Here is a 17,178-nt window from a genome sequence, read left to right as displayed (position 1 = left end):
TTCCCAAACTAGACAGCAATATCTGTCTGATTCATGAACATTTGACACTAATTCTCAGAGCTTCATCACACAAGATTCACTGAATCCAGTATAAACTGTGCCCCAGCTCTAGATGAGCATTTTTCAGCACTGGTGTGTGTGCATCACTGGCAAGGTAACCACTTCTCCTGCTTCTGGCCACTTTCCTACACGCACAAGGATCATACCTGTTCCCATTCTTTCCAGAGGATTTTGTCGGAGAAGCTTAGAAATGAGGTCCTGGGCATCTGGTGGCAGTGCATCATCACCTTCTGGCCAGGCAATTTCATCTAGGGACAAAAAGAGACTTGACATTTTCTACCAGCTTCCTGACTAATTTGAATAACCATTCACATCCCTCTAATGCAAAGTGCAGTGTTCAGAACTGCCCCAGGAGCGTAAATACCTTGAATTCAGCAGCTTGCATACTTAATATAATTCAGGCATTGACATTTTCCAAAATGCATAAAATTTAGCATCAGTTAAAGCTGCTGTCAATCCAAGCAGTGCTTGTGGAGAAAAAAAAAAGCATTAAGGACTCTATTAATAAAGTATGAAATGGGACTTCCATGACAATCCATAAACAATGACAGTGACAACACTGTGGTTGTATCTCGTGCCTGCACATTCCACAGCTGTTATACTTGGAACAGAGAGAACAATTCACAGGTAATGATTTCATGCATCATATTTAGTTCTTTGCTGAAATTTGCTTTTTACAGAGGACATTTGCCAAGTGTGTTAAAAATTTACTGTTTCGGAAAGCCTTCCCAGTAGGAAATGTTTTCACTGGCATATTCACTGAGTGAACACGAAGCAATCATCACAAAGCAAGAAGGAGATAGGTTTTAAAAGCCACAAGACGTGAAGGTAACAAGTACAACAGCTTCAATGTATTGTATTCAGAATTTCCTTTTATTTCATTTATACAAAATTACTAATTGACTGGCTTTTGGACCTACAGAAACAATAATCAAAATCAGACTGAATTAGACCAGTTGGTGGCTGCTCCTTTCACATTCTCCATCAAAGAATGGAGAATGGAGAATGAACTTAAATCGAGAATTAACTTCAAGTTAAAAGACAGAACAGAAAAATCCTCAAATATTTTTCCTCAGTCCCACAAGGGTTTGTACGACTCCCACACCATGCACAGTGACAGAACTATGTACCAAGATGTTAAGCAACTCATCAACTTCCCATAGCTGAAATCAGACGGATGCTACTTTGACCCAGAAAGTTAGAAATGTTAAAAATTAAACCCCATTATTTTATACCTGCTCCTTCCTGACTAAACCGCAGACCCTCGATATTTTCAAGGTTTTACTTCACAGCACACCTTGAAACCCCTTCAGAGCCAGAGCAGAAATATGTACATACCACTGATCACTTGTCCAAACAGCTCTTCAGGTGTGTCCCCAAAGAAAGGAACGCAGCCAACCAGAAACTCATACAGGATAATTCCCATGGCCCACCAGTCCACGGGCTTCCCATAGCCCTGGCGCAGGATCACTTCTGGTGCAATGTATTCCGGAGTCCCACAGACCTCAAGAGAAACATGCAAGAAAGCCATAAATTTACAAATTGCCAAATTCATGTCAAAGCTTACTTCTGTGTTGGTCTTTTTTTTTTTTCTTTCCCCCCTCAGAGCTTTACAAGGAAGTTATTAGTGTTTTGCCACTAACCACTTTATGCTGTGAGCTACTTCCATGGAGCAAGAGTCTGTATCTGAAGGACACACTACCTGCCTGCACAGAAATAACGCCACATGAAATGAAATGTTCCTAGTGTGGACGTGCCAGCTAAGTAGTTCTTTGGTGCATGTAAAGTAAAGCATATGGGGAAAATGCATATTCTGTGTGTTAAGGTCTGTCTGCTTGATGGATGTCTGCTGGCACAGCAACAGCTATCAGGAACTGAGTTTTGACAAACCTCTCACATTTCTGTGCTAGCAGAATTTAGTTTCACAGATGCAGAATTAGCAGCACAGCATGATTACACACTTCAGCCTTAAACTTGGGAGGTACAGCTGGCATGGACAACAGCTAAGGAAATCACATTGGAAGATCTAAGTTGCCTGGGGCTTAGAAGCAGCAACAAGAATAACAAAATAGTTGTAAAAAAATACAACACTGCAAAGTGCGAGACCGTGATCTAGTGACCAAAGACAATTCTGTTAGAAAAAGCATCCTTATTCAGAAGCAAAGGAAGACAGTAACCCAGGATCATTATGAATTAAGACTTGGCACAGCTAAAAAAGAAAAACTCAGCTCTGATCTCAGGTGTTTTCAGAGGAGTGAAGTATTTTTTAATCCCATTATACAAGGCACTGGTGAGCCTGCATCCAGAACAGTTTCTGTCAGCTGTGCCCAGGAAACATCAACTCAAACTTAAAGAGGTACATGGAAGAGCTCTTCATTCATCAAAGGAAAATCTGTCGTGTTAGTTGGAACAACTTAGCTGGTTAAGCCTAGCAAAATGAAGGCTAAGGAGAAAAATGACCCTTAGAGTAAATATCATGGGGATATAAATCAATGTCTAAGCTATTAGACAAAATTACAAGAAACATATAGAAACTTGCCATGAACTTTCTAAGCACCAGAAGGGGGAGATCGTGGAACAACCTTCCAGCAAAACACAACACGTTACATCCCTAAACCAAATTCTGTTTACACCCGAACTGCTGCCTGGGCCACCCTTTCAAAATCCTAAAGTAAGAGCTAAAGTGCATCACTCCAAAACAAGAAACTGAAGTAACGAACAATAACAATTTATGCACAAACATTAGAATGGACTTACATCTTTTCCTCCCATCCTACAACACACAGCACAGCGTGGAGGCAGAGGAGTGCTACAAACTCTGATTCCATCCCAAGACAGAATGCTGCATCTGATCCCACATCAATGGACAAAATTTTTCAGCTTACCTGCTTGTCCAGGAATTCCCTGGTATCCTTCTCAATGTGTCCCTCATAAAGATTGGTTGTAAGACTCATTAACCCAATTTTGGACAGTCCAAAGTCTGTTAGTTTAATGTGACCCATGGAAGTTATCAGGAGACTAGAAGAAAGAGAAGTAAAATAATCCAACAGTCAATTAATTGTTTCCTAAAAGCAATTTAAAAAACCAGAAGAACATGAGGTAGTGCTAAGATCTCAGTGTTACATCCCTATTAAACACCTGGAAGAAATTTCCTATGCAACTGAGTATCATAGAGCAGCCAAGGCAACTAGGAATGAGACTACCTTCTGCCATAATTTCATCAGTGCAGCAACAGCTTTGAGATAATATCTAAATACATTCTTCCCACCCTTTCTCAGTGCCTATCTGGTTCTACATCAGTAGCAAGAGACTCCACAAAATCTCCTACATGTGAGATGCCACTGAAGATCTCCCCTGTCCCGTCACCTACAGAGAAAGCCCCTGAAGGATTAGCTCTGCCCCTCCACCTTCTGAGGGGGGGCTAAAGACTTACTTATCAGGTTTTAGGTCACGGTGAACAATCCCATAATTGTGTAGGTACTCCAAAGCCAGAACAGTCTCAGCAAAATACATCCTTGCCATATCAACAGGTAGGGCACCAATGTTCTTGAGAAGCGTAGCACAATCACCTCCTAGAAAAAGAGTGGCACAGGTGGCACAGTGAAATGGTAGATGTCAGGAAGAAAAATCAGCTAGGGGTCTGCAAAACTAGATTAGACAAAGTTTTCTAAAGGTTGTATCTCTCAACCCTCTTAATATGAATTCTGAATCTCTCTCTACAATCCATCTTGAACTCAAACCAAATACTAAAATCTTAGGAGAACTGAGATCCATGTATGTTGGGCTGGCCTGCACAAGGACTGTACAGATGCCATTTGCAAACTGTAAGCAAGCCTTGAAGAAAGGGCAGCTCATGACTGCTTGGCCTCTTTATAAATTCCTTTGCTTCCCACCACCAGGCTATTACTATCAATATAGAAATATACAGTTACTGATACAGTAATACAGTGATATATTATGTGTGGTGTGTATATACATTATATATACTAGCGTAGCAATATTCAAATATAATATAGTAATATACTATTTCTGATATGTAAGCTTCTTAAAGTAGTAAGTAAACACTTCTACGACTCCTAACTGGCTCTCCCAACACATGCAGAGGCAGCCATCCCTTTGGACACAATGGTAGACATGGAAATAAGCCTGTGGACCCCTGATTCAGGTTCCTTAAGGAACATTGGCCACACATTTCATTTGACCTTCATCACTACTTGCGAAGAGGAATTATTATTAAAATTTTCTATTGTCAATACCTCTGGTTTCATTCCACTAATTTATCTGAAAGAGCACTGATACAATAACTATAAGCTTATTTCTCATCCAGCCAAGCAAGTGAGGCATAAGAAATTAATCCTATCCACCAGTGGAAAAATATTGCTTACAATAAGATACAGTGATAAAACAAAATCAAATTATATTCCAAAGGATAAGCAAAACAAACAAAAGAAAAACCCAACCCCAGCATAAAATAGCAGTTTATTTTTTAAAAGGCTGCTGAAGAACAAAGACTATGTTTCTCAAAATGCCTTTTTCTAACTGCAGTGCCAAGCAAACGTTTTTATGGATCTTGCCGTGCCATCCCATAGGAGAGCGGGAGGATTTCTTTCCAGTGAGGACTGGAAAGTTCATGCTGACTTCTGACCTCAGCAGCTTTCTACATGTGGCTTTATGTTTGCTCAGCTCCACTGCAGCCATGTTGGATCAGTCACAGGGATTCCCACTATGCAGCCATCCCACCTAAGGACCCTGGGCCGGCGTGGACAGTGACAGCCGTACCTTCCACGTACTCCATAACCATGCACAGGTGCCGCTTGGTCTCAAAGGAGCAGAACATGCTGACCACAAAGGGGTTCTCGGCAAACGTCAGGATATCTCTCTCCACAAAGGCCTGCTGGATCTGGTTCCTCAGGATTAGGTTCTGCTTGTTGATCTTCTTCATGGCAAAACGCTGACGGGTGGTCTTGTGCCGCACCAAATACACCGCCCTGGAAAACAACGCGCCAAGAGGAAAAGTTCCAGTTTCAGTTCAAGCTGGTTTGTTGTGCTTTTAGGTTTGGAGTTCTTTGTGGTTTTGTTGGGTTTTTTTTTAAACAAGGACTGTAACTGTTTTGAATGGATCTTAACAGAGTTATCCATGACTCCATAAAGTCCCATTTCAGTGGCAAGCTTCCCTAGAAAAGAAGGAGCCCCATGATGCTTCCTTCCCAAAGCTACTCTGCCTTCCTGACTAAAGCAATATTTTTGCTGATGTGCCTAACAAGGAGATATTTCAAACACAAATGTCACAAACTTCCTTAAGCATCATTGCAGAGAAACATCTATTTCTCAACACTACAGTCACCATTTCTCTTTAAAAAGTTGTCAAAAACGTATGGAATCAGCACGATTTATTTCCAAGCTCCATAAAATTAATTTGATGCAGCACTGTCACTGGGGAATTCCTTCAGTAAAGTAACTCTTACATTTCTATCATTTGCAGATCATTAGATTCCTGCACATTAATAATACAGTTTGCAAATAAAATTTTCATCCAGTTTGCCTGCCTTATTGAATCAGTACTTGTTTCCTTTTCTCTGGAGTACATTACATTTAACATGGCATTGTGCCTCACCAGCAGCTGACTATAAAATACACCCAGGATGAAGACAGATGTAACAGCTTCTCTCTCCCCTTTTACAAAGTTACATGGGGCTTGTGCAGAAATATGACTGAAAAGATAAAATCTTCTTGTCTAATAATATGGCTCTTCAACATGCTCTGTTGTGTCTTCACTGACTAAAAACATCCTTACACTTTTTCCACATATAATTTTTAAAAAGTGAGTGGATGTTAACTAAGCACCCACTTCCACAAAACACTCAAGCACATGCTCAGATTTTGTTGTTATGACTTTCTGAGTATCACTGCTTTTCAGTAACAGCCTAATGACCTCACTGGTAAGGATTTATGAACTGCAAAGAGTAAGAAAATGTCTTTTAAAATTCTGGATAGGTTTGTATGAGCAGTTAAAGTTTTAGCTGACTGAATTCATACTTGATTCTTCAATGGACAATAAAATCTAATGGCTTTTTTGAGCTCCTCACAGTAGATTTTCCCCAGTGTAATTCTAGCATTTCAAGTGCTCACAAACAGCTACATGTGTTATACATACAATCTGGAAGAATGGAAAAGCATAAACTACTTCTTCCTCAATATTCCTGCTGTTTCAATCAATCATCAATAATATTTGCAGGTACAGAACTTACCCTCACTCTTTAGCCTTTAACAAAACACAAGTCACAGAACTTAACAAGACAGCATGAAAGGAACTGCCTTGATAAGCAGTAAACAAACTGCTGCAAAGTAATTTTATGAGTCATGGTACTACAATTTTTTTACTATTACTTAGGAAATCTCACAATAAACTAAGAGGCAACATTTTCCCTAGAGACAATGTTTAGGGAAAATGGTTTTGTCATCTCAAGCTAAGATGCTGAAGTGTCTATATTTTACCCACTTGTCACACAGAAATAGTGCAGAAATAGTTAATGGAAAACTAGGCTTTCTGTATCAGCCAGGAAGGGCTTCAGAGAACTTGTGCCACAGAGGGACAAGAAAGCTTGTCCCTGAAAGCTTTAATGTAGGGCAACTAACTTTTACAAAAGATCCCTGAGCTGCAGAATGTGTCAGTTCAGCACAATGCAAGGACTCCACAGCCAGGAACTATGCCCAGGTACAGGAGCTGGTGTCTAAGAAACCCCAGGAACCTGAAAGAAACAGCACCTCCCAGAAGAATGCAGAAGATATGATGAGTGTGGAACCTCTGTAAGAACCGAGCAAAATTAATTTATGCTTTGGACCCAACAAAATGCAGGCATTTGTCAAACTTTGCTACAACCCTTCGCTGGGTAGGACAACAATAGCATTTTCTTCTGATGGAAAGTCTAAAAGCCTTACCCATAAGCACCATTACTGATCAGTTTAATAGTTTCAAACTCTTCTTCAGATGGAGTTTTCTTTGACTGGACAGAGGCCCCACGGCTCTGGGGAAACACAACAAGGAAATGGAAATCAGGAGCAGGAATGACTTCATTCTATATATTTTTTTTTCCTTTGCTTCTTTAAGCACCATTAACTCCAACTCAATCCATTTCTAAACTTCTGGAGTCCTCAGCTTTAGGACAACTGCCTGTATCCTTAGAGTGCTTGAGGATTCCCTCCACAATTATTAGCACAAAAAGTCAGTGGGCTATAAGATTCAGGTCCTTCCTCAATATTACATTAAAAAAAACAAAACAGTAAAACGAACAACTAAGAAACCTAGCAAGTTACACAATTAAATTTTTCCAGTGCTTTTTATTTAAGTCAACTCTCTTCCATACGCATCACATTGCACAAAAGTAGATATAAAGAATTCCTCCAGATGATTTTTATTTGTAAAAATAAAATTTAAAAAAAAAAAATCAAGAAAACTTGGTGATAACGCCTGTTTGCATCTTTTAAGCATTTCACCACCACTGTGTAAAGATTTCCACATTTTTATGAGTGCATATTCTAGTTGTAATATGTGCTTTTAAATGTCAGCACTTTTTTTTTAATTAAAATTACTCTGCATTATAATTAATTCTTTACTGTAGACTACTTCTTTTCATAGAAAAAAAAAAAGTGCTAGACAGAGTGAGTGTATTATTGCTTTACCTCGACTGAATCATCTGTCTCAGGAGTGTCTGGGCTGTCATAGCTATTCAGCTGGGCCATTTCTGAAAAGAAAGAGGAAAGATTACTCCTAATGATCTCAATCAAACAGTATTCTCTTTGTTTATACAAGAAAAACAAGATTTTAAGAGGTGCTTGTAGATGATGAAGGACATTCTTCCCCTCTGTAAAAAGTCACCCCAATTATACAGCGATAACCTTTAACATCTTGTACGCTGCAGGCAGTATTTTATAGAGAGATGAATATAATTAATTGCTCTTATTTCAGCCTGACTTATTCTACATGGTTTCTATAATAAGTAAAAGCAATAAATGCACGTTTGGGGAAACTGCTGCCTAGTTAATATTAAAACCTAGTCCATACATATATGTCTGCATATGGCCTGGTGGCACCTCTGTGCTCCAGAAAGAAAAAGCATCACATTTCAAACTGTGGTCCCTACATGAGACAGGTCTGATTCTGCAAAATGCTGAGCAGCAGCAAAGTGGGAGAAAGTCAGTTAGTTTAGGCTACTCAGCTGTCGTAGGAGATGCTGTAAACTTTGCAAACCCAAATCCTACGTTAACTACTAGTCTCTGAACAGACATCACTGACATTTCTGGGTGCCCTCCTTACAGAAAGGAAATGAGGCACCTTGACATCTCCACACATTTCTAAAGAAAATTTGTCTTTAGTAAGGGGAATTAGCAATGGAAAGGTTCTCTCCCATGACAGGGATCAAAGGAAATTTCCCTTTAATGTCAGATTTCAACAAATGCTATTAAATTGCATTTAGCAATCTTTGGTAGAAATTTTCCCAAAGAGCTCTTCACTTGAAGTCAACCTGTCACTGTCATTCCAGTAAACACTGCAGAAGTTAAACTAGTCCTAGCCAGACTACTAATTTATGTTAATATTATGCTCTCTTGAGATAGCAAAAAGTATGGTTAGATCACTGAAATATTCCACAGTAACTTCCAGTCTCTGTCACACTTTCTATTGTTGCTGAACACGCTGTGAATGCTCGGAAAACTTGTCATTTCAGCTAGAAAACTGCCAGGCAGAAATATTAACTCACTAATTCTAAAGTTAAGCTCATTTGGGCCAAGGCATGTTTATATTAAATTTACCAGAGGCGATTCTGGCACCTAGCAGAAAGGCTGTTTATGTCCTTACATTACCCTCTTTGGTTTAGTTGCCATGCAACATGTAAAAACACAATCTCACCTCCACCTAAAAATTCATGCTAATCTTGGTTTCTCGTGGAAAATCACAACAAACACACTTTTACCAGAGAGGACAACCAAGTGGGATGACAAGATACTTTCCAACCAGGCCACTAGCAGGCAGGCAGATCATAAAAATAACAGGTAAGATTAACTTTTACTGTCCAACAGCACAGGGAAAACAGTTATATCATAAAGCCATTTTCTAGCATTGTTTCAGCTACAATACAGGGAGACATTATTAACATCATAAGTAAAGAACTGTCACTGTTGATGTGCAATCCTTATCCCAGCAACATTCCTTTGGGACATGGGGCTGGAAAGGACAGTCTAGAGTTTGAGAGCAAACAGGAAAATAAAGAAAAATGGCCTAGAAATTAAAGCAATAAAATAAAACCCTCCTTCAGTTATGTAGTGACCAGGAGATCTGGCTATCCTTTCAACAGTTTGGAAAGAACAAAACAAGAGTTCTTACCCTCCAGGGGATCCCTGGTGAGTCCCAGCTGGCTGATAATATAACGAGGAATGTCGCATTTAATTCCTTGCCCTTCCTTGGCATGGCCTTCTGCAGCTTCTAACAAATGGTAGAACTCTTCAGGATCAAACTCCTACAGCAAAGCAGTGAGAGAAACAGAGAGAGGTAAATAATGCAGCTTCGCAGTTATGAAGGTAAAGGTCTCTCCTCCAAACAGGAGATTCCTCAGAAACTCTCTTCCCACTCTGCTCTGCAAAAACAACAGACAGTTACATCCAGCTGGGTGTCCACTGGCTTAGATCTGCAAACCAAAACAGGACAAAGACTGTAGGGACTTTTTACAAACCAAGCCCAAACTATCAGATAAAATGGTCTTGATAATGTAAGCATCAGTGTGGACACACCTCCCAGTTTTGCCACACTGAGATGTGACAGGGAAAGGTCTGTTATGAGGACTGAGGCACCACCTTTTGCCACCTCTATCTGACAGGTGACTTAGCACAACATAAACCTTTCCTGCTGTCAGATGTCACTTCTGATCAAACCATATCCCCACCCAATCCTGTAACTGTCCCAACCTTAGCAATTGCTAATAAAATTATTAATAAAAAAACAACTGCTATTTTAACATAGTACAGGATCACCTTAGGAACTCAGTCTTGGTGTATGTGATCTCTAAGGCCAGGAAAGGTTATAGAAGGTGTGATCTCTTTTACTGGACTAACAGATACAAGAGGAAATAAAAGAAAGGCTTGGGCAGCAGGAGCAGCCTGCTTAGAAGCAAGTTCACTAGTTAACTTTAGCTTTCCCCTACAAACCTCATCATTCACCAGCAATGAGCAGCTTCACCAAGTTTCTTCAAATATTTTCCAGTGAAATGGGATAAAAGGGGAAGAGTTACACACACAGCTGTGAGGACATCAGTAAAGAATTGATGTGAGTGTGGTCAGCAGCATAAGAGAAAAGAGAGCACAGAACTGCAAACAAGAAAAGGAAATTAGAGATTGTAATGATGTCAAGATATTTGAATGGTTAGAGAAACAGAACAGATGCACTTTTCCATGATTGCTCCAAGTAATGCTGCTTGGATAGACGATGTCACCAAAGACAGTAACAATGCAAGAAACAAAGTTCCTTCTAAAATCTTCTGGAAAAGGATTAATCAACACTCTCAGAACTGGCAGAGAGCAGGAGCCAGACCAGAAAGAGATGGTCAACAGCGCAATACAGAGAGTAAGGTGAAAGGGACATTGGAGTCAAGAAAGGACTCCTCAAGGTACAATTGCAAATCATTTATTGGTGAGTAAAGGACAGAATTAAAAAAAAAAAACAAACTTGGTGACAGAAAATTAAAACATTCAAAAATTAAGAAATTAAATAAATTCCTGTTTTTGTTTCTTTATAGTAGATTTAATCATTTAAATACAGAAGAATGATCCCTACTATGTAGAGGCAGATGCTACGGTAAAATAAACTGAAAAAAGAATAAATTAGACACTTTTTCACAAAGCTAGTTTCAGAGATGCACAAAACACATTATTGTTTTCTTGAAGCCCCAGAGATTCACTCTGTCAATAAATGTTTCACAGTCCAACAGGTAAACAAAGACTGAAGCCAAATAGCTTAAGTTTAGAATATTTTAACGCCTTCAACTCCATTAAAACAATCACAACCATCACAAGCATTGCTTATATGGTCATTTATTTACAAGAAAGAAAGAAGAAGAAGCTGTGTTACTGAAATTAACCTCAATATTAAATTGTAGAAAAAATGCTTATAAATTCACATATAATTGAAGCTAAAACTTAAATTACAAAAGTATATAAAAACAAAAATGAGATGTAGTTCTCAAAAGCTATTTAAATGGTTGACTATCCATTACTATATTTCTTGTTTTATGGGATAAAAGGAACATTAATATTTAATTCTTCGTGTCACCAGATTAAAATACGTATTTGGAAAAAAAATGCTAGAAAGGCAATGCAGGTTAAAAAAAACAAGGAAGGCTAACACAGAGATCCAAATATTATTTTTATACTTTGGACTCTAGCCACTTCATTGTCAAGGTTGTCACCACATACTTTGGAATTCATTACTCAAATCTCAGTGATTTCGCTGCTTCCACCTGCTCCCACTGACTTTACAGAACATCAGGTGCATAAGACATAGAGGAACCTGGAGACACTGATTTGCAGCTAAGAGGTGCCTTGAGTTTGGAACTCTTAGCAGGTACAGAGATGGATGCATAAAATTCACTGAAGTTTCATGTTTTCCTAGATGATGTGTTACTGTTAGAGTGCACACAAGCATAAATGACAGTGGTGAATGCAGCAAATACAACCACGGTAAGTTTAAATTTGTCTCCTTTCTTCACTGCCTTCACTTCAAAAAAAAAATTGAAGAAGTGCTGGAAGATAACTGAAGTCACAAAAAGTCATCTAAATCACAAAAATGGTTTTGAAAATCAAAGAACTCCCAGTCTGAAAGGAGGTGAGCCCAGGATTTTCAATGTAATCTGGGAGACTTCTTGAATAAGTAAGTGTAGGCTTTTATCTTGCTGGTTGTGCAGCCTACTTCATCACTGACAGTGGTCTTCCTTTTACTGTAGGGTTCCCAGCAAAGCAATCCATCTGATGGGCATGGAGGAGGACCAAGAGAACCCTCCAAAGTCTACTCGTTCTTAGGACCTCTGCAGGTGTTTCCAAAAACTGGCACCATTGGAAAGACTTGACCACTCTTGTCGACTTTGTCAAAGAAATCCCTGCAAAACTCATCATCTTTAGTGACTCCAGGATAAAGTCACCCATGGACTTTATCATGAATGCCCTCAACATTCTTCACATGTTAACTGTGCATTTATACCCAGCCACGGATTCCTAATCTAGCCAACTTCTCTAATGACTGAAACAAATGTAGCATCTCTGCCTTTTTAACGTCCAGAAAGAACCACCATGTGTGTGCTTTGACACACCAGGGAATTTCATCCTGTCATTAAATAAGTTTCCACTGTAGGTTTGTGACACCTTCTCCAGCACTCTCATAATTTTTCCTGACTCTTCCCTATACTCTAAACCACTTTTTCAACATCCTTTTGAAATGCAGTCACTGAACTGACTCGTATAACCAAAAAACACCACATAGCTGTGTATACAAGAGGCCTGATCACCTCTTCCCATATATATTCAAGATTTATATTAACCCTCTTGCTGTGGCATGACAGTGAGAATGAGTGTTCAGGCTGTTTCTCCACTGTACCTAGAAAATATTTTTGGAGTTGCAGGACTTCAGGACACAGTGGACTATTTCATTGGGATTGCCTAAACACTTTTCACCATTTTATAGAATTAAATTAAAAAAGACATTCTTATTAACCAAATTAAGTTGTTTAAAAAGCAGTGAGACTTGCTTTTGCACAAATTCCAGTAGCACCAAATAGGATTTCAAACCCAGGCTTCTAAATCTCCTCGGATCTCACACTCCTCTATCCCACTGTGTGATCACAGCTGGGAAAACCTGGCACCAAGTTTCCCTTCAATTGCTTGGTCTACAGTAAGGGTTTGAGTCCAAAAGCCCAAACACCATTTATATAATGGTAGGGAACTTCTTCCTTAGTGACAGATCTTCCTTAGCACGGTGTTTTGGACACTGTACTCACACCATACATTTGTTTACAGGCTCCTTACTGTAGCTACCAACAACAGAAGGAAAATCCGGTGGCATCAAATAGCATGGAATAATGCCAACACCTACATCAGGCCCCTCCATAAACTTTACACCAAAATATAATTTAGCTGCAGTTGCAGCTGACAGTCCATCAGAGAGATGCTTCCATATTAACTCAAAAGACACGTAGCACTTCTTTTTTTTTTTTTTTTTTTTTAAATATCAATTTATTTTACATCGACATTTTAATGAGAATTTAAAGCTTTCTCTTGAAGGCTTGGTGCTCCTTATCTCCTCAAACACACAGGCCACTCTTTAGATCCTGCACACACTTACCAGGCACTCGAGCAGCCGAGCTGGCCGAGCAATGATAATCATCAGCTTCTTCACCAGCTGGGTGACGAAGGCGACCTCGGAGCTCTCGGATCGCTCGTGGGCCTGTGGAGAGCAGAACATCACATTACAGGCCCAGCACTGAACTCTTCGTTTCTGTGTGCCAGGTGATGAACACAGAGCAACCCCCAGCTCAGCGACCATAACTCAGCAGCAGAAGCGTGACTGGAGTCAGGGCGGGCAATGAGCTGAGCTCAGCCAAGTCACATAGAGCTTTTCCATTACAACTGACTCCTATTATCATGCAAGAGATATTTCAAAGGCTCTATTTGCATTATATCATCTATCAATTATATTAGATGCAATGTGGCTTTAGTTTATTTTTTTAAATGAGAAGGGGAATACTGATTTTTTTCAATTTTTACCTTCCAGGCAACACTGACATCTAGGTAATGACTAACAGCCACACATATTTCTAGGCTTTACTGTCAGCTAGAATTTGAACTACTTCTGTTCATCATCAAGAAAAACTTAACTTCAGTTTCTCCTTTTTTAATTTTATCAATCCTGCTGAACAAATGCAGCACTGCATTGCATGCCATGTAGGACCAAGCAGACAAGCAAAGCAAAGAGCATACAGAAACTTATTTCAGAGGATTTACTCCTGCCTGCTACTTTACCAGATTTCAGTAAAAATTCAAGGCTTAGTTTCAAGATATATGCATGTGTGTGTGTGTCTGAGACAGTGTCTTTTTATAACAGTAAACATACTAAAATAATTTAAACAAAAAAAAAAAAAAAAAAAAAAAAAAAAAAAAAAAAAAAAAAAAAAAAAAAAAAAAAAACCAACACAAAAAGTCCCCCAAGGACAAATTTGAACAAGCTCCCCAAATTACTCTTCTTTTGCTGAAGCACACAATGGTTACATTATGAGTCCTGGAGCAGAAATAAAATAGTGTTTCATTGCAGAGTGATAAAAAGGTGGTTCCAATGACATGCAAAAACTCTTAAAGTATAGTTATTTTTCTCCCAGGGTTCCCCAATTATGCTTTAACACAGTCACAAATATAGAGTTCAGAACTTAACCAGTGAGGTTTTGCTGGCAATGAGCCCCTTGCTTATAGGAATGATATTTTGTCAACAAGGATGCAAGCAGTAATAAAATAAAAGGTTCATTTAGCATTGTTCACTAGCACCACCTAAGAAAAAGAAGTCTGAGAGGTCAAATCACAAGTGGTGATCACCTAAAAGAACAATAAAAACACAGGGAAGCCAAAATTCAGAGCTATAAATACACAGGCAGCATTTTAAACAATATATCTCTGATACTTTGCTACCAAAAAAAAAAAAAATTAAAAAGTTCATTATTTCTCATTTTGACAGAGGTCAGAATAGAAATGTTGATTGTCTCCTTCTGCACTGATTAGCTGGGGCTAGAATTTTAACCTTGAAAAGAACAATGTATGTGCTAGTTCATTACCTAAAAACATGACAGATCCTTCCTGGCTACAGAGCCTTAAAAAATGGATTATTTTGAAAGTATTGAAATAAGTTGTAGGGTTTTTTCCCCTAACTAAAAGGTATTTGCTAATTATAAAATAGAAAATAATCACAATGGAGATTATTAGTATTCACTTTGTGTCCTCTAATGCATTATGCAAACTTATAAGTTAAAATATGAATTCTAGAAAGAAATTAATGCTTTCATATTTGAAAAGCCATTCCAGATCACCATGGGTTAGCTGCATTGAAATTAATAAATAAAACATCAACAACTTTTTATTATTTGAAATATGAGCCATATGATTGGGAAGTCCTTTTCTTCCCCTCTACATAGGTTATATTATGTAAAAATATAATAGAACAGATATAATTCATCATTTTGCATCCATTTATATTGTTAAAGTGAACCTCAGTCTTTTAAATCAAGTCCTTTTGTTTTCTCCTTTTCTCATCTATGACAATTCAGGCAAAATAACTTAAAAACGTAACTAATTTAATCAGGTGTCTGTTTTGAAAACGAAAAGCCAGACCGTGACTGCCAAATGATACAGAAAAGCAAAAGGAAAAAAAAAAACCTAATTACAAAAACCAAACACAACTTGTAACAGCCACTCAGCCATCATCTCTGCACAGCGCTGCTCTTCCAAGATCCTCAGGAAAACTGCCTCTTCTTCTTTCCTCCGCACACAGGACAGCCCAGACATCCCTACAGACGTCTTGTTTACAGCCTGTCCCAGGGACAGAGCCTGGGATCCGGAGGGTTCCTCAGCCAAGCACTGCCTGCCACCTCCACCTGCCGGGTACCAGCCGTGCCACCTCACCCACAGCTCCCCATGAGGACACGCTTTGCCTGAAGGATGCTGGTGGCATTTCAGGGGTTCCCCCACACACACACTCCGCCTCCCAAGGGGAGGAGGGAGAGGCTGATGGGGTTGTGGGGAGAGGCTGATGCCATTCCTGCACACATTGCCGGTGACACGTGTACGGGGAGGTAGCGACGGCTAATTTACAAACCCATTGCCTTATCTGAAAGACCCATCCGTCACTAACTGTAGCTACTGGGGCATGAAATTAAAATCACTGTCCTCCCCTGGGGTTCAGCAGGACCAATAGCTGGGATATATGCAAGTCACAACACCGTAATTGAGCTAATATACTGATGGAAACCAAAACAATAGACCTGCAAAAGCCAAGAACCAATAAATTTACACTCAGGTTCCTATTAAGAAAGCAATCCCAATCAGAATATCCATTTGCCAACGTGCACCATCAGTCACTGCAGTACAATACTTACACCCTCCCCTGTTTCTTTTGTTCCATGCACAGAAACACCTGTAATCCTTCACCTTCCTGACCAGCTGGCTACACCTACACAACAGTCATTAGACTTCTTTTTTTGACTCTGGCCAGTAAAACTCTGGCCAGTTTTACCTCATCAATTCAGCCAAGCAATAACAGACTATAATCTTTTGTTTCCCAGTAACCTGAGGTCCTGTCCCATCCTCTAACCCATGGCAACAGATAAAGAACTGAATATTGTATATTCTTTTTTATATAAGTGCTTTATCTTATTTTTCAAAATCTTTATTTTGAATGTGAAGTGTAACATTCAAGCTCATGTTTTCCAAAATAAAGGAAATTTCTTAAATTCATTTTTGCTTCGTGATAATTTCAATGATGCAATAAGCAATAAGTTTTCTGGCTAAAAGACAATATTTCATGCTCCAAACAAGGGAAAAGATCTCATTTGCCAGAACTAAAGAGATTTGCTGGCATGTTATTACAAAAGCCAGGATCTAAAAACCTTCTAAAAGCTTTCTGGTTTGGTATATTTAAACAGCTCATTATTTACATACTCAATTACTCTGGTTTATATTTTTACAATATAAAGTAGACTCAAACTATTAAATCAAGTTTCCTCTCTATGGTTTGGAACGCTGTGCAAGTTTAGTTTGTGACGAGGTGTCGGAATTGACACCTTAAAAAAGAATTTCAGGAGAATCCATTCTTTCACAGTAATACTGTAGGAAAATCCATGGGTATTCCTGCCACTTGCTGACCTCATTCCTCACCAATAAAGCATCTTCCCAACCTTTAAATATGTTATAAAAATATACCATAAAACTACATATCCTGCTGCACAGACCATACAACTGCCTAAGCCAAAGAGCTTTTTGGATGACCTTGCAATTGGTATTATTTATGTAGGGAGTAACTGTGTGATACCTCACAAGCCAAGC

The 17,178-nt window shown here is 39.0% G+C and overlaps 1 protein-coding gene across 3 annotated transcripts in view; it reads right to left on the bottom strand.

Annotated features, from left to right (window-relative positions):
- The window catches only part of MAST2 (microtubule associated serine/threonine kinase 2), a 188,986-nt gene that overhangs the window by 18,856 nt on the left and 152,952 nt on the right, over nt 1-17,178 (bottom strand). For all 3 annotated transcript variants that reach the window (XM_039384710.1, XM_027747082.2, XM_027747085.2), the window contains 9 exons: nt 13,439-13,540; nt 9,440-9,572; nt 7,741-7,802; nt 7,000-7,085; nt 4,840-5,048; nt 3,494-3,632; nt 2,946-3,078; nt 1,399-1,564; nt 207-308 (listed from right to left, as the gene is read on the bottom strand). In XM_039384710.1, the coding sequence (XP_039240644.1) occupies nt 207-308; nt 1,399-1,564; nt 2,946-3,078; nt 3,494-3,632; nt 4,840-5,048; nt 7,000-7,085; nt 7,741-7,802; nt 9,440-9,572; nt 13,439-13,540 (1,132 nt within the window). The remainder of the gene's footprint in view (nt 1-206; nt 309-1,398; nt 1,565-2,945; nt 3,079-3,493; nt 3,633-4,839; nt 5,049-6,999; nt 7,086-7,740; nt 7,803-9,439; nt 9,573-13,438; nt 13,541-17,178) is intronic.

This window comes from Pipra filicauda, unplaced genomic scaffold (assembly GCF_003945595.2).
Source record: "Pipra filicauda isolate LSUMZ 115617 unplaced genomic scaffold, ASM394559v2 scaffold36_size6622888_pilon, whole genome shotgun sequence".
NCBI classification, from domain to species: domain Eukaryota; kingdom Metazoa; phylum Chordata; class Aves; order Passeriformes; family Pipridae; genus Pipra; species Pipra filicauda.
This window is presented reverse-complemented; position numbering and strand designations above follow the sequence as displayed.